The 23,123-nt window shown below is 39.8% G+C and overlaps 1 protein-coding gene across 5 annotated transcripts; it reads right to left on the bottom strand.

Moving 5' to 3' along the window:
* Positions 1-43: 43 nt before the first annotated feature.
* Positions 44-15,831, bottom strand: PDPN (podoplanin). 5 transcript variants are annotated; one of them, XM_083803029.1, is made up of 6 exons: positions 15,448-15,831; positions 3,732-3,817; positions 2,985-3,117; positions 2,493-2,531; positions 1,881-1,982; positions 44-1,184 (listed from the first exon to the last, which is right to left on the bottom strand). In XM_083803029.1, exons 1-6 carry the CDS (start codon positions 15,515-15,517, stop codon positions 1,168-1,170), a joined length of 447 nt encoding a protein of 148 aa, XP_083659155.1. In that variant the 5' UTR covers positions 15,518-15,831; the 3' UTR covers positions 44-1,167. The 5 variants fall into 5 exon arrangements, with proteins under 5 accessions (XP_083659155.1, XP_083659154.1, XP_083659157.1 ...); XM_083803028.1 differs by having other exon boundaries at positions 1,871-1,982; positions 15,448-15,823; XM_083803031.1 differs by having other exon boundaries at positions 1,871-1,982; positions 2,985-3,078; positions 15,448-15,822.
* Between the last annotated feature and the right edge of the window lie 7,292 nt (positions 15,832-23,123).

The following is a 23,123-nucleotide window of genomic DNA, read 5'->3' as shown; positions in this document are numbered from 1 at the left end:
TGATATGAAAGTTCATGGCACAAGGAAGAAACAGAAAAACATATCTAGATAAATTGTTTAATACATATTGACCATATGGATTTTAGTGATTTTTACACCAAACATTTAATGCCTTAGTTTAGAAAACACAATGCATTGCAGCCATTTGGCATGCAAAGCTTTTACTCTGAACTCTGCATGTTCAGGTGCTTCTGCACTTAATATGCCTTAGTGGAAAGCTGTAGAGTCCAAAGATGCTTTATACCTTACTAATATGCTCGAATCTATTGTCGTGCACATGTAATCAAGCAGGCTACACTGTTGGAAAATGAAACAGTTATAAAGAAAACACATATACATTAATTCAAAAGCTTTTACACATCAGCTCTAAAGCGTGCTGAGTAACTGGTTAAAGTTGACCCATCAAAACTGGGTATTTTCCAAGCACCCTTTAATTCAGGATGTGTATTTCAATCCCTGTGTCTCTGCAACAAGAGGAGGCAGGAAATTCTTGTCGCAGCAGTCAGATGCACAAGCTTTCAGTTGGTAGGTCAGTTCCAGCTGGACCTATCACACTTTGCCACACAATAACGTAAGTATCAACAGCAAAAAATCAGTATCAATAGTGAAAAGATTTTAGCTTCCAGTACCGAACGTTTTCTGAATTTGTATATAATTGGTTCTCTCTGAAGCAATTCCTTCTTTTTGATAAGAAATTTAATATCTTGCCAAACTATACGTTCACTGGATGAACATGCCATAAGCACTTAACCAGCCAAAACACTTGACAGAAAAGATTCTGGATATGTTTTTTAAAGAAATGCATAAAATGTGATGTGAAATAGTCTTTGCCAGCAGCATTTAAAATTCAGCTAGCATACATTACCTGCAAATCATATTTCAGATGTAAATGTCATTGCTGCTGGAGTTTTTTCCTACTGAATAATATTTTTTCATTCTTCTAGTAAACTCCTGGTTAATAAAAATCCTATGCGAATGTTCCATTCTCTGTAGTCTGTAAAAAATAGTGTTTGGGAGCGTTGTGTGGGATCCCCATAGATCTGGAATTCTTCAGCCATATTTTCCATGGATCATCTTCTCACACCAATACAGGAATAGTCTTTAGTTCTTATAAAGTAAGAAGCACTTGCTATGTATTTACTGGCATAGAATGGCTTGGTTGCTTTTTCAACTATTTTCAGGGCCTGTAAAGAAAGAGAAGGAAAAAAAAAAAAAAAAGAAAAAAAAGCCATGAAGACATTTTATTGTTTTTCATGAAGTTACCCAAATGTTAGGTATGTGATCTGTTTTCCTCCCCTTGCCTGTCTTTCCCGTCACCTCTGTATTTCTCCTCCCAGTTCGTAATTTATTTTCTCCTATCCCTGTTACTGGAAGTATTCGTTTACTGCCCACTGACTAATGCCGAGTGAATAGTATTTGTTAAATGCAATGTGAGTTTTTTTGTTTGTTTTTTAACTACTCTAAAATTTGTAAAGCATTTTTGATTGAGTGGCAGCAATGAATCTTACTGGTATTAGCTTCCATAAATATCCAGATTATTAAGACAAAGGTCACTTGTCAGTGTTCACATGTTGTCCAGCACTTCTAGAACTTGGTCCTTCAATTCTTTGTAGTGAGCTTCATGTATGTGTGGTAGACTAACTGCAAACTGCTGCACCTGGTGAGGCATTATGAGAGTGTGCATGCAATTTGTGACAGGTCTTTCTGAAGTGTCTCACAGGGGACGTAAAGCACTCACAGCACATTGGCAGCTCTTTCTGAACAGGCTACTTTTCACAAACTGGAAGTATTAGAAAGTTCAGAAGCTATTCCTGTGACCTTGCTCAGAAGATTCTGCTTATTTGAAAAGCCTGATTAACAATTTACTTACGAGTACCTGCCTGACATCTTCCTTACAACAGCGATTATGATTCCTGCAAGGATTCCAACAGCTACTATGATTCCAATAATTATTCCAACAAGTGCAATTGTTTCCAGACCACCTACAAGAAGAAATTGGGTATGTTAACTTGTTTCCCATGGAGACCATTGACAGGGGCTAGAGACAGAACTGACACTTTTCTGCTGCAGCCCAGTCCTTGGTGTAGATTTCCTTGTTTCTTGTGAACTCTCAGGTGGATTTGATAAGTTCAGCAGTTTTCCTTGTTTTGGTTTGTTGGTTTTTTTTTGTAGCGTTTGTGCTAGATTGAAAACTTGCTGAAGTCACTGAGATGGTCTGTTCTGTGCACTGAGACCTGCAAAGCCATCCATACAGTGATTGATAGTCTGTGTAGACTATAGGCCTGCAAATGTGCCTTTGGGCTGCAGGGCTCTGCAAAGATGTGATGAAAAGAGACAATGATCGTGTCAACAGGAGGAGGCAGATCAGGGGGTGTACCATGGCTCCTCCTGACATTATTTTAAGAATAGCATGGGCATACCTAATGCCTTCAAGAAGGGTATGAGCTGACAATTGAGCTCTCCCTTGTCTTTATAATCAATTATTTTAATACCTTTCTCAGTTTTCTCTGGTTTCTCCCCACCCAGTCCACCTGTAAAGTCAGAAAGAGAGTAATTACTTAGGTGCTTTACACCAAGTTCTGCATCCCAGTTCACAATGACATATCCAAGGAACACTTTTATCAGCTATATCACAATAGTATGAGAGCTGCATAATAGGCTGCTCTTTTGTTGGGACAGGGACTGAGCGAATGAAAAGCTCAAGAGTGAATGCGAGGAGCTCCTTGAAGTTATAGAAATACAAACTAAAATCTAATGAAATGGTTATATCTAATATGCACTAGTGGAATTTAAGTCAGGTCAGTTTATGTTGTTTTTGTGCATGGAAACTTGTACAAAATCTTTTTAGTACAGTTCTTTAATTCTGGAATTGAATTTGCATTTGAGAGCAGATTAAACTTGGTATTTGAATTTTCCAGATATATGTTTAGTAGAGGACGTAAGATTGCAATGTATTAAAATGGAAAATTAATTTTTTTTTTTACCATCAACACTTTCAGTGTTAACTTCATAGTCCGTAGAATTGTCTCTGTCTTCAGGCAGGGCAAATGCACTTTCTGTGGTCATTAGTTGTCCAAACTGCAAGAGATTTGTTACACTGTGTAGACTTGTGGGCAGCTAAAAGAGTTGGGGGAAAAACAGAGGGGAAAGAAAACCACAGTATGTTCAGTCTAAGTATGCATTTAAATGTCTTGATCTGCCAAGTGCCCTGAACATGAATTTCTAGCCATCGCCTGTCATCTTTGTGTCCCTTATGAAGAGTGACAAAACCCAAAGCAAGCTGATTTGTCTTTCCTGACAGAAACTTTATAGATCAGATGAATTCTCAACAGGACTACAAAAGTGCAGGAGAAGACTGCAGAAGGTTGCAGACCTGCCTGTTCTTTTTGATTTTGTTTTTGTGTGTTGTTTTTTTTTTTGTCTGATTGTTCGTCAGTTTGGTTTCACAGGAGCTAACAGAGAGACAGGGAGTTAGAAGAGGCAAATGGCAATAAAGAAGCAGGTTATGAACACTTTCTGCAGCACAGGTGAACTGCCAAAAATGTTTTCAGCTTTGTCACCTTCAACCTACCTGCTTGCAAAGCAAAAGCATCAGCATATGGTCTTTTTTATTTTATAACTCAGAGTTTTTCTCTATAATTTATGATTGTTTAAAATCTAAGCAATGAGTCAAAACCAGGACTGTGAAATCAGGGTAATGGAAAGCAACCGTTATTTAGACTGATACTCACTAGGGTTGGTAATTCTTCAAACTCTGTGTCATTTCTGTCTTTGAAATCAATTGTTGCACTTTCTTCTCCTTCTAGAATTGCACTTGCTGAATAAAATTTGAGAAAATTAAAGATGGATCTTTGTTAGAATTTTACTTGATAGCTGCATGTTCTGGCTACTTTGACATCTAAATTATGTTAAACATGACATATATAGGTAGCACTCAATCTGCCTACCTTTGCACTTGGGCTTGCAAAATTATTTGGACTGACTTCCTGGCTTCGTCTATATTCTTACAGAAAGCTGTAGGACAGAACTTAAGCACATATCGCTTATAGTGTTTCTGTGCTGTGCCAGGGTTGAACACTAAACACTTTTTCCAAGGGAAATTTTTATTCAATAGAAGTCATCCCCTCTGTACAGGTGAATGCAACTACTCCATACTTCAAGTATTAGTATATATATCTGGATGAATTACTTTAAGCATCTTTGCTTTTCTAAAGTAGTAAGAGCTTTCTCCCATCTTTCAGCATAGTCCCAGCCACCACCTTTATTTTTTAGTACTGCCATTAATGTTTATGGGTATAGCTATAGTTTTAAAAAAATATTACTACACATGAGAGGCTTTTTAACGTTGCAAACCTTATCTGCCGTAATTCTAATTGTTTTTTTTTAAGTCTCCTTTTTTGTTCTAGACCTATATGTCATCCATGCTCTTTGGTATAACAAACACTTAATTTTGACCTAAACCATTTCTCACAAATATGGCTAAATAGCATCAATAGGGAAAACATAACAAGGTAGAACACAAAAAATATGTGTACATGAAGATAACTGGCAGTTATCAAGAAAATGTTGGAAGTACACACATCATTTGACTAAGTTGCATGCTGACTCACAAAACTATGACCATACACATTATGATGTTAGTGTAGTGTGATATCTCTTGGGAGTTTTTAATTCACCATGACTGTAAAGCTAGGAGGTGAAGCTGCTTGTTTTGCTGTTGCCTGGGGCATGAGACTTCTGCTAATTCCAGATACCAGTGTTTAAATTTAAGCAAAGAACTAATAATAGACAGACATTCTCCTGAACAAAAACATCAGGCATAAAAACCTAAAACTTCTGGGTAATTATTTCCAACATTCAAATTTTGCACCAAACTTTTATTTCAACAGCTGGGGCAAAAGTCCAAATTCACTAAAACCCAGTGTATCAGTTCACACTATTTCAGCATAATACTGATCTACTGTAAGGAAATATTGCAATGGTAGCTGAAGGTTATGTGAACGAGAGCCATGTTCGTTCCCTTCAAGCAGCAGAGAGATTTGCAGGGAGAGGTGTTGTAGAAAACCCTGGATACTCACGCATCGTTTACCTGCGGTGTATATAAGGTAACCATTGTCGGCTGCAAATATGAACAAAATATCTAATCCTTTTTTCCTTTGCAAGGTAGTTTATACCATAGCATTTCTGCTGTTGAATAGAATAGTTTGATACAGTACTCTTCATACCTCTGTGTTTGGAAAACTTAGTAGTGCTGGAGAGTTGACTCAGGGAGGGAGATGACAATATTCACAAGTTATTTAATCAGAGAATTTTACTCAAAAATTTTATTAGAAATATGAGAAATATTCATGAGGTGTCTATTGTTTAATTAAATATTAAGCACTGTTTCTACTATTTTCTCTTATTTAGTGACCTGAAAACATCCTCACCTCTTCTGCATTTGAATGTAGACTATTACTGACTAATTAGACCAGTTCTCAGTAGTTAGACTATTTCTATTTCTTATAAAAGACTTTAATATTTATACTTCTAAATGCATTACACTCATGCTGTATTTGATTTAGAGGCAACTAAACAGAATTTTTGTTCTGTGGCTGAAAAATTGGAAAGAATGGGCATTTTACTGTGTCAAAATGAGAAAAAATTAAAATCAATTTGTATCAGCTGTACATATAATCACTTGAATTATTTTTCTTTAACTTGAGTTCCATTTAACCTTTATTTAATTTTGAAAAGCCTTCTTTAAATGTAAAATGTACTTTCAAATGAAAACAAAATATTTCATTTTGAAACTAATTAACAAAATGCACCAGCCTTTTTAAAGGAAACATTTCATGCAGAAGAGTTACCTGACATTAAAATAAATAAGTAAATATAATCTCCATTTCCATTTGCCACTGAATTCTATTGGAAACTTGCAAATATTTTTCTTGTTCCCAAAACTAGTATTTGAACCAAATTATTTTGTCATCAATCTCTAGCAATACAAGACCAAGAGCTTTGTCCCTTCCCCAAAATACTAAACACTGATCTAAACGTGTATTTCTAAATCCATATTTACTTAAGTAATAAGAACTTTATATTTTATATTGTTATTTATAAAGCTGCATACAGATACACTTTCTATTTAAGAGCCAAAAGAAGGGTGTGAAAATAGTACTAGAGGCACTAACAGATGAAGAAAGTGTATTCATGTTATGCCAACATGAAGCCTAATATAGCTGGCTAAATAAGCCAGCCAGACTCCCAAAAATGCCCTTATAATTCATGGAACTACTAGAACCAAACAGGGTCTAAGTTATATGGTAAAAATAATGTTTTCATCATTTTTGATCACAAGCATTTATGGGGCTTTACTTCCAGGCATGTTCATTAGCCATCTAAAATATCAGGCCATTTTAAGGTATGGCACTATTCAATAATCCTCAGGCTTGGTTTATACAGTAAAGCCTTTAAGTTAGAATATTGGGATTATGGTATGTGTATGTTAAATGTAAAGAAAGAAATTGCAGTAGAGCTAAACAACATGAATTGTATGGATCAGGTAAGTTTGTGATCCCAGGCAGAAATGAAAAAATCATTTATTCACTAGTGACAAAATAAGCACAGATGGAGAAAACCAATTACCAGAGAAAAAACCCAGATGGAAAGTGAAATAAGTTTAGTATGTTAAAAACAAGCAGCTCACTCAGGGAAGCTAATTATACCCTGGGCAAGGCAGTAGCTCTCAGCCCTGAAGAATTACCTGACAGTGAAGGCAGGAAAGGAAACAGTGTCATAGAGCAAAGGTGCAGAGAACTAGTGAACATCACAAAGAATCGTGAAAATAATTATTCTTTGTGTGGTGAAGTTATCAAAGGTTCTTGGTGACCAGCAGCATGTAGGAAATCTATTTCAGCACATTTCCCTCAGGATACAGTGACTGACGAAAGGTAATGGCCCAGATTGATCTGACCTAATTTTAGGTTCTTATGAAGGTGCTTAAATAAGGTCTGTGCCCTTCTCTTACAGTCCGTAAAGAAAGGTAAATACTTCCAGAGGGTGATTCAGCTCTCCTGAGATTTGGGTCATCCTCTGGAAGTGCTTTTCTTAACTGTAAAAGGAAACGAGAATAATAAGGCTTCCATATTAACTTCGTAACACTCACAGATTGACCTGATTTCTACCAATACGTGGGTCTTGTTCCAGCCCTGCCCACTCTGAATAATACTGCCTTAAAGCGGAGGTCCTGTGTTTGCTGGAGAGTGGTCCCAGGATTGTATTTCCAGGTTTGTTTTATGGACAGTGTCTGGACAGATGTGGTCTAGATGGTGGTGTGTAGGTAAACACGCTGCTGAGCTGCCATCAGAAGGCTGGGAGCTGATTTGTTATCAGTGTCCTGCATTTGTAGGAAGGGATAGCAGAGACCGGACAGCTCTTTGTCAGAGAAAGCTGCAGTAAGCTCAAGGCCAGGCAAATCCTTGGAAACTGAAGCTAGATAAACTGAAAGCAGCGTTGGTTTGTTCTGAACTTTGTGGGTTCTTAGATGCTATAGCGTATTGAAAGAGACGTGATGGACTCTGGCACCTTACATGAGAGAGTAAAAGCAGTGTAAAAAGGCTAGCTTTCTCAGGTGCCTTTGCAAGAATAAGCCAGCATTGGTTGCTTGACTGTAACAAGCAACCCTTTGATTTCAGATCAATACGGTATGGGGAGGGAGAATTAAAGGGAGGGCGAAAACAGCCCTGGGAAAAGGCATCTAAATTTAGCTTCAAGCTTTCTAAGTTTTTTTTAAATATTTAAATGAAATTTGAGAGAATCTACTAGATATGAAACTTCTTTCCCTCTACCCAGGACAAGGCGTATATACCAAGAGAATGTCAACGTAAGGGTGTGTGTGCTTTGTTGGCTTCATCTGATGTGGGCCAAATGTAGCAAGAGCCATAGGGTTAAGTACTGCTTCTGTAAATGTTCTTATCAGTACCTTACAGGAGGCTGTAAATAAAAACATTGCCTCACAGTGCTGGTTTTGTCTGCAGATACTGCTGTGGCCTCTTCTGTTTGCAGCTATACATTGCTGCGGATGTGAATTCATCATTGCATCTCTTTCTGCCCAAGTTCCAGCTGGGTGCATTTCAGTTCAAAGTCCCCAGCTGCTATCAGGCTGCAACTTCTCACACTAGGAGAAAATCTGATGTCCTTAAAAGTTTAATACTGCTTTGAAAACGTTGTGTGGGTAAGCATCCCATGACCCACTTAGGGAAAGATGAGCTCACTACTCATTGTTATTCATAGAGCGACAGTTTACTAGAAAAACCTAGTTTTGCTTTCAAATCACAGTGGTTGTGCTGGAAAGGAGAGTGAGTTGTAAAAATGTTGTCAGTTAGCATTTCTTTCAGGTATCTCCAAAAACAACAAAGATACTTTTGAAGAAGAAGAATGTTGGAGGATCTCCTTTCTTTCCCAGCAGTCTGAGTAAACCCAGATGCCAGTGAGCAAAGGCAGTTTTAAGCCAGTATTTTAGCTTTGTCCTTGAGGTAGGAAGCCCTCAAAATAGACTGTTTCCTTCTCTGCAATATGACAAAATTCTTACCAGTAGGTAAAAATTGCTAACTTTAAAGGGGTCTCTCTAGTAAGAGCTGAAAGAGTTTTTATTTTTCCTTTCACCTCTGCTCCTATTAAATATATATACATATGTTTTCAGTTATTTATAACAGTTTAAAAAAAACAGGGTAACTGTCAAATAATGGTTTTGATTTTAAAATTCAAGTTTATTTTTACCCATACCTTATCCATTATCTCACTATTGGAATCTTGTTCTGTTGTAGTTCAGTGGGAACTTCTGTTCCTGGTGGTGGGAGCTTAACAAAAATGTATAATTTCATAAGGTATCTTCCTTTTGAATACATAATTTCTGAGTGGTAGTATTGTAGTTTTCAAATACAATTCTGTTTTCTGTTGTTTGGCTTCATCTTCATTTTTAAATGTACCCCAAATACAGGAGTACCTACCTCCCAGACCTACTTCAGCAATTTACTTTACTTCCCAAAGTAGTTTTCTATTATTTTTCTTTTATTGTATTTCAGAGTTTGTTGTTGTTGTGTTGGTTGGTTGGTTTTAAGGCATATAGAAAAGCATATAGGTTCTTTTTCCTGTGAAATGTTTCAACACTGCCAAATCCAGGGTACACTTTTTTTTGGACTTATTCTGAAAATTTGAGCTTTTGAAGAATAAAATATACTGGGTTCTCTTTATTTGCGTTCTGAGTTTTGAGCATCTGGACAGTTAAAATTTTCACATTTTGCAAAGCAAAGGATTTCCTTAATGTGAGATCTGCAATTCTCGTTTGCACCTGTGGCTCCTGCAAAATTCATTGCATCTGCGGTGTCCTCGGAACTTTGTATCTTCAGCCCGTCTGGGGCCACAGCATTTACTTTTTTTTATTCCTGTTGGTTTTTTGGAAGTTGGATTAGTGTGTCATGCCCTCATAAAGAAATGTCCTGAAATATGTTTAAGTGCTTAGACTTTGTATTGTTCAGGAGAAAGTACACTCTGTCTAACAAAATCCTGGAGTGCTTATTGCTGCTTCCCTATGCAAAGATTGGCCGGCTTTGCTTTTTGTAGCGGAGGAAGCTGGATGACAAAAATACTTTGAACTCAGACAAGTGCTTGCCAGTTGAAAACTCATCCATGATGTACAAGGAAGGATTTGGTTAAACCTTATTTAGAGCACAACTGACTTTGTTCGTCTATTCCGTGTGGCTCATGATGACAACATTTTGCTGAATTTTCAGAACCATTTCCTTTGGTCACCACACCCTGCTGCAGCTGGTTTCTATTGCTATGACTGGGTTAGCCAGAGAAACTAAGCCAGAGTTTAAATCTACAGTGCAGAGTAGCAAGGAAACACTCAGCTGTTTCTAAAGTAAATCACATCTTCTGAATGCTGCAATATATTGTACATTGTCCATACGTGGATACCCTCAGGAAGGCAAAACAAAAAGCACATTTTAACCGGGGCAGATGTAAAGGAAAATCAGCTGCTCTTCGTGTGCTTACTACACGTATGTGACCCACAACCAAAGTTATGAGACAAAGCCACAGGAGGAAAAGGTGGTAACTTACTAAGCTTTTTCTATTATGATAAAGTTGGCCACAAAGCTGTGGTTAAGGAAAACAGTATCTAACTCCATTATGGGATATTTCTTTCTAAACTATTCGTGTAGAGCTAAGTCTTCTAAGGCTTCTGATTTTAATAATGTTGCTGTGTCACTGATTGTCCACTGTGTACACTGACCTCAGAGTTGCTCTCTCATGAACCTGTCTAAAAAACCACTTTCTTAAGGATGAGTTCTGCTGCCCCACAACCAACCACAAGGTTGCCCTGCTGCAGTCCTATGAGCAATGTTCTGTTTTCTGAGCAGTAAAGGTCTGACGGGGGCAACAAGACTGGAGGTATGTGATCAGGGTGTGAGTCTCTTTTGGATCATTCTGGGCTCATTTGGATCACCTAAAACTGCAGCACTGCGGTACTGTTTATCACGGCAGGGCTGGAAGGGAAGGAGTGTTGGGGCTGGGACTCTCCAAGGGACCTCAGGTTGACAAGGAGAAAAGTACAGGATTTCATGCAGTGGATCGACAAATTTTACAGGGTATGCAGCAGAAAGCAGACAGTCTGTGTCCAAATATGGTGGTCTGTGAATACAGATGAAAGGAATTAAGAAATTACTTTGGATACAGTAATAAAAGAATCTTTTTCTCTGATTCACTTCCTGCCAAAAACTCCGAGGCCATAGCTATCCCCTCTTACAGCTGCCAGCTCGAGGAAGCTACTTCCTGGGGTGGTTTATCACAACCATCACAAAGGTTGCTAGCCCCTTAAATCTGTCAGCGGAACTGTTTGTGTGATCGTTTCCTAACTCATTTCTTTGAAATATGTATGCTAAACACTAGAACTGGAAACTGGTTGGCCTTTAATTTTGTTCACAATGGTTCTTGGCTAGTTGCCGTGGATTGCCACACAATGTAATGTTGCCAGCAAGCGAGAGCCATTCAAATATGTTTAGTCTGACATTCATCCTAACTAATAATACACAAGCTAATATTTAGATGGGTTTCATAGTCATAAAAACATTTTAATATGTATTTGGAATGAAGTATATCCCCTTTAGACATCTAGCAGCAGCTCGTGTACTACTCAAGTCCTGTGAATAAAGTGCCTGCTTGCCTGAAATGGGGTGTGCGGCTGAATTGTACCCTTGTAAAGGATTTTTGATACGATTTATGCTGGATGTTTTAGTCTTTAAAATCAAGAGATACAATGGTGGACAAGAATGAGGCAATCATAAAGCAACAGGAGAGCGTACACAACACCACGGTTTGTTTCCTTTTAAGTCTTTGGCCAGGCATCTGAGACAGTGAGTTGGAAATAAATCACAAATTTGTTTAATAATTTTTCTCATTTTTCTTTAATCTTCCCAGCGCCCCTGTATTCCCAATTGTGTGTTTTGTTACCAAATAACAAGGAGCAAGCTGCACACCACCCAGCTAAAGGAGCTGTGCTGCTGCCTTAACTCGAGCTGCGGATGGGGTTTGTGTGCCCGCAGAGCGGCAGAGGCCGCCTGGAGGCTGCCGGCCTGCAGCATGGATCTGGGATGCAGGGGCAGAGCAGGACCTGGCAGCATCTGGGTTCCATCCTGTAGTCCCTGACCGCACTCAGACAAAAAGCAAACAAACCAACACAACAAACAACTGAGACAGAGACTTTATGTTAGAGCTGGGCAAACAGTAGTTATTTCTGTGGTACGCATGCATGGTTTGCCTCAGATGACACAAGGAGGAAACACTGGGTGCTTCTGTCAGAGGCCACAGCCTGTACACTGTGGGCTAACATTGCTTTACTATTTTTTGATTATCTATTAATATGTTCTTTTATCTCCCTAGGTTGTCAGCTGCTTATATTTCTGCAGATGGTTTAGAAGTGCTAGATCTAGGGTAAATGTATGGTTTCAGTGGAAGCTATTGAATTACAGGAGCTGAGAATCCAGCCTCTGTTTCCCGTTTTTACTGTGCCACCTGAGTTAATGAAAGGGCCACTTGTGAGCTTTTAAATATGACCGTTTCCTTTCTGTACAAAATTACACAGATTCAAAAACTTAACTCCTAGGTTTTGAGAAATGGGTGCACAAGCATCCCTGCTTTTCCAATGAAAAATGTGCTCTCTGCTGATCTTTTTACCAAGACGCTGCAACGTGCACTGACTAATTTGCAGGCCCACTAACTGAGATTTAGTGAGATGTTTTTATGGTAATTAAATCTTGGGTATGGGATATGTACAGCTAGATTCATATCCAGCTAATATAGTTGTCGAGAGGCACATACAGAGGCACGCAAAAGTGCACTCATCCACGATGCAGCCGGATGCAGGGTGGAAGTCCCGCGTACTCCATCGGGGCAGAAGAGCCAGAGCAGGCAGTGCGGTGGGGCAGCAGGCCTAGGGGAAAGTCTCCTGGGGCATTTATGGAGCAGTGATCATATGTATGAAGAGCTGCGGCTGTGTGTATGGAGAGCTGCAACCTTCTTCAGGTCCCTTACTTCGGACCTTACCGACAGATCTGACCTCTGAGGGAGAGGCCTCAGTTCTGCCAAAACTGGAGGGAAGATTTTAGGCATAAGGAAATGAGTGTATCTCTGCAGAAATTGTAGCAAAATGCTATGTGAAATACTGTAGCAAAAAGATGTCTTAAAGTCATGGTTTATTTGCTCTAATAACTGAAAATACCACAGACACAAGCCTAGCTTTTCATTCCCGTTTGCACTCACATGTGAGTCTTTGTTTTGGTTGTTCACTTTCTCTCTTACCTGTAGTTACAGGATTTGTTTTTTCAGAAGAGTTTAGAGGTGCCTAACATCACTGTTTATCTTCACTACTGAACTGGCAGTGGCAATTGGGTAGATCAAGATACATTTGGAAAAACCTTTTCTTGCAATTTTTCAATCCTAGTTTCTGATTTTGAAAAATTTAGAAAGCTTTACAGTCAAACACGGAAGTCTGCAAACTTCAATTTCCTTTCTTACCACGTAAAAACCTTTTCATCTCAATTACCCTACCTGTCCACGTGCTAACCTTGAGACCAAACCCAATGTAAAGTAATGCGACCTAGCATAGACCTGCTTTATTTCGAGGCTTGCATAAGGAGGCATTACTTAGTATTTGCCTCTGGTTAAGATCAGGCACATGTGCAGTTGATGCAGCTCAAGTGACATGTGGAAACTTGTTAACAATCATGTTAATTTTTGTTCATGTTATGTGACAGCCTACAGAGTAATCCTCTTATCCGCAATGATACTTGCACCATAGGAAAGGTTTCAAGTCAGGAAATGTGTTGCCTCTAAAGCATTCATTGGAATACTTGTGCTTTTCATCATGTGATTAACGCTGTGCCCAGAAACATTTTAGGCTAAGTTCCATTTCATTTCTTTTGATCCTGTGTGCTAGGCTTTGCCTGAGGTTTTTATATGCTGAACAGGATCACAGAAAGACAAATATGTATCTCCTAGTCATTCAAAAGGAAATGCTTTAGTCTAAAAATTCATCAGGTTGTGTAGGGTGCTCAGGGCTGTCCTTGGGTGGTAAGTATGACCAAATACTTGGCTCTTTCAGTCAGGATTTAAATCAGGAATGGATAATACTAAGTATACATGAATGCGTTTGTAAGTAGACAGTGAGGTAAGATTTGTTATTAGGTTTTCTTTCCGTATTTCTGCTAATTTCTGTCATTAATTTTACTTGGAAGCTCACATATAAAAAAGGAAATGAATTAATTTTCTTCTTTTCCACATCAGTATTGTGTTTTATCCTTTCACAGCTTTGTTCTGTATTGCTTTACACGACCCAGTTAAAAGAGCTTTATCCTTTCTGTTGGAAACCAAGTTACTGACTTTGGGATCAAAAATTCCTGTTAAGATTTCCTAGGTTTGTGCTACTCTTAACAGAAATCTTCTGCTTAAAATACTTTAACTTTTTTGCATCGCGGGGTTTCAACCTGATTATTGCTGGGCTCCTTAACTCAGAGTTGAGAGAAAATATCCTTAAAAACTCCCCAAAAGCCTTAAGGTGGAAGATGTCTTTTCTTGAAGTTCTGGTATCCTAGAAACTGCTTAAGATAATTCTGTAAAATGGTGGTTTCTTTTTGTCTTCTTGTTAATGGCTGTAAATTTGGGGATATTTAATACTGGTGCTTGCTAAGGATCAGCTAGCTGGGAGCCGGTGATTTGAGCCTTAAGTTTCTAGGACAGAGAAAAGCAATATTTGGGAATTGACTAGCATTGATCAGTTTTAGATTTTCTGTGAAATTCTGAAGTGTAACTCCAACCTTTGAGACACAAAGAACACCAGGAATGCCAATTAAGTCGCAAGCCAATATCTACCCATCCTGCATATTGATACAGCCGTTATTTCCAGCAGAACGATACTGGTTGGCACCAGGCTAAAATCAGGCCACATCCCAAAATCCAACTCAGAAAAGTGGATTTACCCTTTGGAAAACTAGTGGGTTGAGTTTCGGGTCGCTGTGTTCAGAGAACTGTTAGCTGGCCCAGGGAATGCCCGTGTGCTGCAGCAACGCTTGCTGTGCATGCTGTCTGCACGGGCGTCCGTCGGGCCCGTTGCCTGATGGTCAGCTCATTCAGACTGAGTCAAATGCTAACCAGACTAAACTTGAATGTGCTGTTCCTGGAATCAAGTACTGTTCAGGACAGTTCTGATTACTGTCAGTAAATCACTCTTTACGTTATCTTTAGTAAGACTTAAAATCTATTACATTTTAAAGTATATTTGGTATTTTTCTTATAAAATTCAAAAGAAATAGTTCACAAAATCAACTTTTCCTGGGTAGATACATAACATTTCTCAAATCTGTCTTAGGTAATAGTTCTTCCTCTTTTAGCTTCCCTCACTTAAGTATATTGCCTATGGCCAAATTATTACTAGCAGAATTCTCGATAAGGCGTGAGTTCCAAGTTGTGGTAATGCCTCTAAGCGTAGAAGTTAAATTCTTGAACGGAAAGATTTATAGGTGACTTTCATAGCAGGCAGTTTCACCATCGAAATTTCTGTTATAACTAAATTACTGCTTGCAGTCTTCTCTGCATATTTTATATGGTGAAACCGAAGACACTTCCAAGGGCTGCTGATGTAATGTTTTCGCTGGCTGCTTCCAAACTATTCCTTCCCTTGCACAGACGCACAGAAGTCTTTTCTAATAGAGCACAACTCTAACCATCTGAAAACTTTTGATGCACCTCTTTCCTGCTACAACCATAGTATATGCTCAGTGGTAACATAAGAATTAAAAGGAAGAGTTTTATAAACAGGACAGAGCAATTGTATCGCCTATTAGTAAGCACACAAACTGTTAAATTAAAGGAAATCACTGGAAACAATTTTAAACAAAGTTTTTTTCTTACCTTCTTCAGCAAGTGCTATGAAAGGCACACTCCCTAGAATGAAGATGAAGAATTGAACTTTAATAAACATCTTTCCTTGGCTTAGAGAAGAGCTTTCCAGTTCTGAGACCAGATGGATTTAGATTCTGATAACTTTTTTAGAGGCAGGCGAGAATTGAGAATGCAAAAAGAAATCACTGCAAAAACTACTTCGGTATTCCAAGTATTCCTTTAGCTGCTGTTGCTAAAGGGGGAAGGTTTTCCCAGATGATAACTATACAGCTAAAGCAAAGTATCTGAGTGGAGTCAGCATTTTTTTGTTTAGCCAAGGGGTGGGAGGGGAGCGTGCCTAAGGTGGTCTCAAAAAGAAGAGCCAGACCCGCCCTCTGCACTCTGTTTGGTCAGTACTAAAATTATGAACTCAGCCCAGGTTTAAAGTTACAGGAGCTGTCGTGGCTTTCAGAAGACTTTTATTTAGCAAAGCGGGGAAAGGGGACTTAGGCGGAGTGAGGTGTTCAGGGAGTTCCCTCCCTTCTGCAAACTCTCCTTAAAAATATTTAAGGACCAACACTAAGTATGTTTTTCCTGTTATTTCCAGCAGTGAATTGATGTTTTTTTTATTTCAAAGTGAGCCCCTATGTTTATATAAGTAAGTTTGGTAATGAATGTGCTTTTAGAGATACTGAAATAGTTTTAGAACGGGGTATTTAATTCTGTAGTAAATAGTAACTGAATGTTTCTGCATATCCAAGTCTCTTTCAGCTTGTGTCCTCAAGTGCTATGCTTGCTGTGCTCTAACATTTATCTTTGTCCACAGGTTTCCAAGCCTGAGAGTTTTAATTTCACCCCCTAGAGATAGAGGATTTTTCCTTTCCATGTATAACTATAAGTAGAACAGCTGTACAATTGTCTGTACAGTGCTAGTTACTCTTTTCTGGTAAACACTTTGTGCATCAGCATCAAGATGCACATATGCAAGACTAGATTATCACTCTACAAACATCTGTAACAGATACTGAACATTCTGCTCTCAGGTAGGCAAGGACTGCAGCACAGGGACTGGGAGTGAAGCAGGACTCTGGTAGCAATGATTTATATTAATCCTTTTCTGAAACTTGGGCAAGTAATAATCTACTAAACCACATCTATTATTAAGGGATGTTGTGAGTCTTAATCAGTATTCATATGGAAGCTAACTGTACCAGTGTTCCTCCTAGCTGGGTGGCAGCCTCTTCTGCTCCCTCGGTTTCTGTATCTTGGTGTCCTGCAGCGCTAGGACACCAGCCCATGAAGCGTGGCAGCTGACATACAGATTTGCTTCCTTTCTACTGATAGTGGTAGAGGAGGTAACCTCTGCAGAAGGATGAAGCAGACCTGTGGGAGAGGTTTTAACTTGGAGGAGAAAACAACAACAACAACAAACCAACCACATGGCTAGGTTGTTTTGCTCAGTAATGAGTCGGAGCTCTCATGAAGACCCCACAACACTTTGTGATATAAAGAAGCAAAACAAGTTTGAACATAAGCAGAGATACAGTCATGCAAAGAGGACTGCAGATGGAAAGTACACCATTAGAGACTTCCAAGTTCCAGCTCCTTTCTGGTCCAGGCCACTCCTCAGAAAAATTTAGATAAATTCATCAAATAAGTGCAAAAAAGGGAAAGAAATTTGCCCATAGATGCAAAACAAGTTAGTGAAAAAGCTAGGAATGTCTCTTACAGATTGTCATTTTAGGATGAAACTGTTTCTTAAGGACGACAGTGACAGGAACTTGCCTGCTTCTGAGAACAGCATGGTGCTGAGCAAGGGTATTAAAGTTCAGAGCCATTGCTGAGCCCGCTTATTGGAAACAAACAAAAATGCTTCCAGAAAGGCCCATGTACCCTTGGGAGAGGGTATGGAAATAGAGAAATGAGAGAGCAGTTTTCCTCTGAACTCCACCAAATTTAGGTTTTCTAATGCAACTGTGGCTCACTGTGTCATAATTCTGTTAAGCCAATAGGTTTTGTGAAAATAAGAGGATTATTCTAAGGTTCTGATTTAACAATCTATCTTCATTTAAAGCAGTACTTACGTGCTTTGCTTTATAATTAGAAGTAGTGCATACTTATCTGTAGGTAAGTGTTGTCTTTGCTGGCTGGTGGTGGACTTACATATTTACTTAAACGCTGTTACAAAAAAGTTTAAGTCTATACAGAAATGTTGCAATTGGGTCTTTGTTCAGGAAGTGCTATGATGATTCCAATGAAGTCTTTCAGCAAGCTCTTTCCAACCGGAGAATGTATGGATATGCAGGATGTGCAGGGGTCACTGTTTCTCATTTTTCTTTTGGTTAGTTGATGGGGTGTTTTTTGTTTTGGTTTAGTTTGGTTTGGTTTGTGGTTTTTTGTTTTTTTTTGCATGTGTGTGTGGTGTTTTAGGGTTTTCTTGGTTGTTTTTTTCAAGGCTGCTCTGTATGTCCTTAATCAGAGCAGTGTAAGGGAGGAGGTGGAAAGGACCTGAAGTACAAGCAGCCCTTTTGTTTTCATTTCATAATCTGTTCTTCCTGTCTGACCCTATCAGTCATTTATGCAGCCTTGTGAAAGGCTCAGGCTGTCTCCAGTTGAGTAAGAGCAAAGCGTGAAACGTAGCCGGGGGAGGAGGAGAAACCAGCAAATACATCCTGCAAAGTGTTATGTCCCTGTGGCAGAAGTTGGGTGGGATGCTGTGTTTTCCTCTGCCTCAGTCAGTGTTGCAGGATGCCCCCATGAGCACCAAAGGCGATGGGACGTCTCCCCAGTGTCCTAACCAGGCTTGGAGCCAGGCTATTGGGCAGCAACACCAACACCAGGCTGGGCAGCGTGTTTTCGGTCGCTGGTGAGCACGTCTGTGTACGGTTGTTCACACACAGTTGGAGAGATGTAGGAATTAGATTGGAGATGGTATTAGGGCTGGTTGTTCCACCCAAGGGCGCTCTTCTGAAAGTGTAGTTCTCTATGGTGATCTCTTCAGTGGTATTGGTTTGGCCTTACCATTGGCAAACTGCCTGGCAGAAGAGGATTGCATTTCTCTGCCAAATGAAGTAATCTGTACGTGTACATTATGTCACTTACGCTGCAAAAACCCAGCTCCAGATTTCCTTTCCCCACCAACGAACATTACTACGATCCTGAAAGTGAGGCACACTGAGCAGGGAGAAGTGTCACCACGAAAGCTGGGCATCGACTGTGCTGGCTGAGCTTCTGCTTGGAAGGGGCTGGAGAGAAGGAGGGACTGTTGCTGCAGAGCTCCAGGTGTTCATTGTGCAGGGAATCTCAGGTGACAACAACATTCTTACCATTTTCCTGAAATACCTCAGGAATTACTCCCTTTTTTACTACAGCTGTCTCTAAAACCACGAGGAATTATGTATCTCAAGGTGTATACTTTTCAGGGCAGGGTTACCCATGTTGATATATGATTTTTCTGTATAACTTCTAGAAATCCTCTGAGGACATTTATGTCTTTCAGGACTGATGGTGAGGTGTGCCAAGCATGCAGAGCACTTGTAAATTCCATTGGAGCTGTGCATACCTGTTCATCCTCATCAGGCTCTGATGTCTCAAACTGGACACAAACTAGTTTGGGTGTTTTGTTTTGTTTTTACGTTTTGGGTTACATCTCAATAAAAGCTGCCTAAACATCAGTTCTGAAAAATACAACCTGTAACAAAATTCACTTTTTATTTCTCCTTCCAGAGGATTCTTTTGGGGGGCGGGGGATGACACTGATTGTGGCTTGCACAGTGTTTTCCAAGACTAACTCTATTACATTCAGGGTAAACGTTTCATTCTAAACAATTCAGGAATTGAGAAGGGTTGTTCTATACGGCATGATTTGCTGGAAGATTGCTTCACAGTAAAGCAAAGTTGCCTTGTTGAGAGCAAGTAATGGAAAATTGGAGCTATTTTTTGGGTCTCCTCTCTCAAGTACTAGAACATTTCCTCAGACTGAATTGGGGGCTTTTGTGTTTCAATACCTGCCAAAGGGGGGGGGTTTGACTACAGAGGGAAAACAGGAAATGACTTGAAAATTAGAAAATCTTGCAGAAAACAGTTTTTATGCTTCTGAACAAATATTGCAGGGTTTACAGCTGCCCCCAGGGTACCGAAACAGGAAATTCAGCAACAGAAAAGGACTGTATCTTTCTAGTAAGAGTGGCTTTGTAAAGGATATCAAATTGGATGCTTAATTTACACTTTTTGAGTGTATATTTTGCGAAAGGGTAAGAGTAAGAGCATACTAAGAGTATGCTTGGTTATGTTCCCATCTCATGGAGTTGCTTGCGTGAAAGCAGATTCTTAGAAGGCTTCTGCAGGAGTGTGGAGCCTTACAGTCAGAACTGTATTTTACCTTCCCTTAGTCACAAACTGAAGTCCATCAGATCTCTTCATTGATTTGTATAGGCCTTAGATAGCCGTAGCTTTGTGGTAGCTTTTGGGTTTGGGTCACTGTGCTTCTAGTTTCTAATTTCTGAAAATGAATTTGGTGTGCAAGATATGAGAGTACAGATCGGCCTGTATTTAGCCTTTAAAATAGAAATCCAGACGTTTTCCATCAAGCATCTGCCAGGGAATGGGAGAACTGGAAGATGCTACTTTCACACTATTTACATTTCAGGCAGCCTTTCCTGCCTGACAAGGACACCACTTCTAATACGAAGTCAGAGTTGTGGCTGATATAAGACAGCATAATTCAGTGTTTGAAAAGTGAAATGTGTCCCGTAGAAAGGAATTGGTAATTCTCAGTTTTTTGTTAGTGTTAACATAAACTCATAAATATTCACTATATGCAAATGTTTTTAAGATTCGTTGACCATTTGTGTTCCTGTGGAATATTATGTGCACGTGTGGGAGCACCACTGTCAGATGTAGAGAAGAGAGATTATTGAATCATAAAATTGTAACAGGACTTGAAGTTGGAGATCCTAACCTAGAATGAGGAACAGTCATCAGTCAGCTGTAGAGATGGGGCTAGATGTGAGCCATATAACTTCAAGAGCTTCACAAAAATGAGTACACACAAGTTTTCTCAAACAAATGCTCCAGCCTATAGGGCATAGAGGCAAGCTGAACTATTTCACGATCTGATAAATGGGCACACACGGAGCCAGTGCCTCTGGGAAATAAAGCAGTCAGGGCAGAGAGAAAGAGCAACTCTGAACTAGCTGGGTCCCAGCCCAGCCAGGAAATTCCCGTGTACTCACCTGACTCTCAGATTCTCTAAATGAACTAGTATTTGAGGGAAAAGATGGAAGCATCTGCACCTGTACTACTTTCATTTTAGGCTTCTGGGCAGTTGTCCTTGTACAAGCTGCTGCTCTCTCTAATCCCCTGCAAAGGGGATCCAGCAAAGACTCAGTTAAGATGTGCTGGGTGAAGGAAATGGCAGAAAGGTCTCCACACAGCAGTTTTAGGTAACAGCAAGTTGGTCCATATATAACGTCAACACTTTATGGTGCTTCAAAGTCTGTGCCTTGAAGTGGCTTTATTTCCTGCTTTTATCATTTCAAAACTGAAATTGTTTCTCATTCATAGTGTAAAGCTTTTCATTAGAAGCAGATGAATTTGGACCTTTTTAACAGAAAGGCATGATTTGTTACCTTTTTTCGACGGAGTAACACCAGCAGCTGTCTCTACGTGACACAGAGTGGCGTGACTCAGAGTTAAATACGGAATGCCCACTCTTTACTACTTTTAAACCTGTGGATGACCACCATGTATTTAAACAAAAAAATTATGAGGTTGACGTAGGTTTTCTTAGGTCAAGAGTGTTCTTTAAACTAGGACAGTTAAATAAGGAAAGCAACACAGCAGTGGAGCCAAAAGAACTTTATATTAAAAAAAAAAAAAAAGATTCTGTGAGTTTTTCTTTATACTTCCAAAGCCTTCCACTGCTTCTATAGTGAGTTTATACTGATAAGCAAACGTCTGTCATTACGGATTTCCATGTCCTGACTTTTTTTAAATATGTTGTGTCTGAGTGCTGAAAATACACCGAGTAATGCTGTGACCCAAAGTGTGGCTGAGACCACGCTGCACCAAACTTCATCCCCGCGCTCTCCAAAGCCACGCCGTGCCCCAGCGGTCAGGACAACAGCTGCCTGCGCTGCTTCGGTGTGGGGCAGGATTTGCCAGGATTTGCCAGGATTTGCAAGGAGATGGATGGACTAAGTCACAAACAGTGTATGGGTGCAGTCAGTTTTTCTGCAAATGAGGAATTGTCACCTTGAATGAACTTGTCTTGCAGAAGAAATGAGATGCATGTGGATGAACACGTGAGAAATGCTCCCCCCGTTAAGGTCCATGGCAAAATTCTCGTTCCAACTCTGTTTTTAGGGAGGAATCCCAAGTAAAGTAATGTGGTTTCTTTTCCTTTTTGTATACAAAGCATGTTCCCAAGAATAAGCAGCTTTATGAAGGGAGTGGAAAGATGAACAAAAGCTGGTGGAAAGAGAATAGCTGTGCTTCACATGAGAGGGATGGAGGGTGGGGACCGAGAAGCAGGCTGCGTGCGGGGATGGGTACTGATGGCTGTGGGGAGGGGGTTCTACGGAAAGATGTCCTACAGCGGCCTTTCCCGGCACATTTTATAGAACTGGGATTTATCTGCAAATAGCATCTGTAAGTGAGCGGACAGAACGAGGCCGTCTACATGGTACTCTGCAGCCACCAGAGGGAGCGAGATGGTCGCTGGTGGGGTTTTGTGTAAAACTCCCTGCAGGGCTGGACTCTGCCACTTCCCAGCGCCTGAGAGGAAACCGAGCAGACAAATGTGCTTCCAAACAAGCCAGGCTTTGGGCTGCAATTGCTTTACCACATTTTCAAGCAGCAATGTGTTTTTCCACACTGGCTGCATGTCCAAATGGGTATGAAAATACATGCCTCAGTGATGGTTTCAGTGGTAGATGCAAGGCACAGACATTTCAGCAGTAGCAACCGTTGGTTTTCTTGAAGTGACAGCTGTTGGAGTGACCCCAGTTCACCTTCTGACTGGCAACCGAATTCAACAGATAGAGTGATTTGAAGAATTTTAAGGAGCAAAGTGTATGTCAAATGAAAACAAAACTACGCACTGAAATCATGGGGAGGTGGAGGAATCATGAATGTCTCAGTTATTTTGCAAAATCTGGATTCTTTCACACTCACTGACATGGTCGAATATTATACTGTAATCTCCAAAAATGAAATATTACAGTAAAGAATTGCTCTCAGCTGCAACTCCTAATGCTTTGTCTAGAAGAAATACTAGACTGATTGTGTTGCTTTAAAAATATTTCTGCTAAATGTTTAGAATATTCATTCACTTTATTTTTCAGGAAAAGAATCCATTATGTTTAAAACTAAGGGAAGCAAGAACAACAAAGAATGCTAAAAAATGTAATGAATGCTCATCATAGCTAACACAATGACTGGGTTCAGGGCTTGGTTATTCCCTGAGCTATGCTATAAATCACTTATGTCTGGATAAAATGAAATGATGACTTGAGAATGTGTAGAGGGGAGGAGTCCCAGTCTGTGTAGAGGGTGGGCCTAGAGGGGTGCAATTGAACTGGAACTTAGGAAGAGAGAACTTATCTTTGCATTACTCAAGCCATTACAAGATCCCTTTTCGTGATATTAGCTTGTCAGTAGTAACTCATGGGAGAGAAGGGAGGGCAGTTCAAATGCAGGATTTT

The sequence above is a fragment of the Anser anser genome, assembly GCF_964211835.1.
Source record: "Anser anser genome assembly, chromosome: 17".
Lineage (NCBI taxonomy): Eukaryota > Metazoa > Chordata > Aves > Anseriformes > Anatidae > Anser > Anser anser.
The sequence above is the reverse complement of the archived record's forward strand: the minus strand, read 5'-3'. Positions and strand labels throughout refer to the sequence as shown.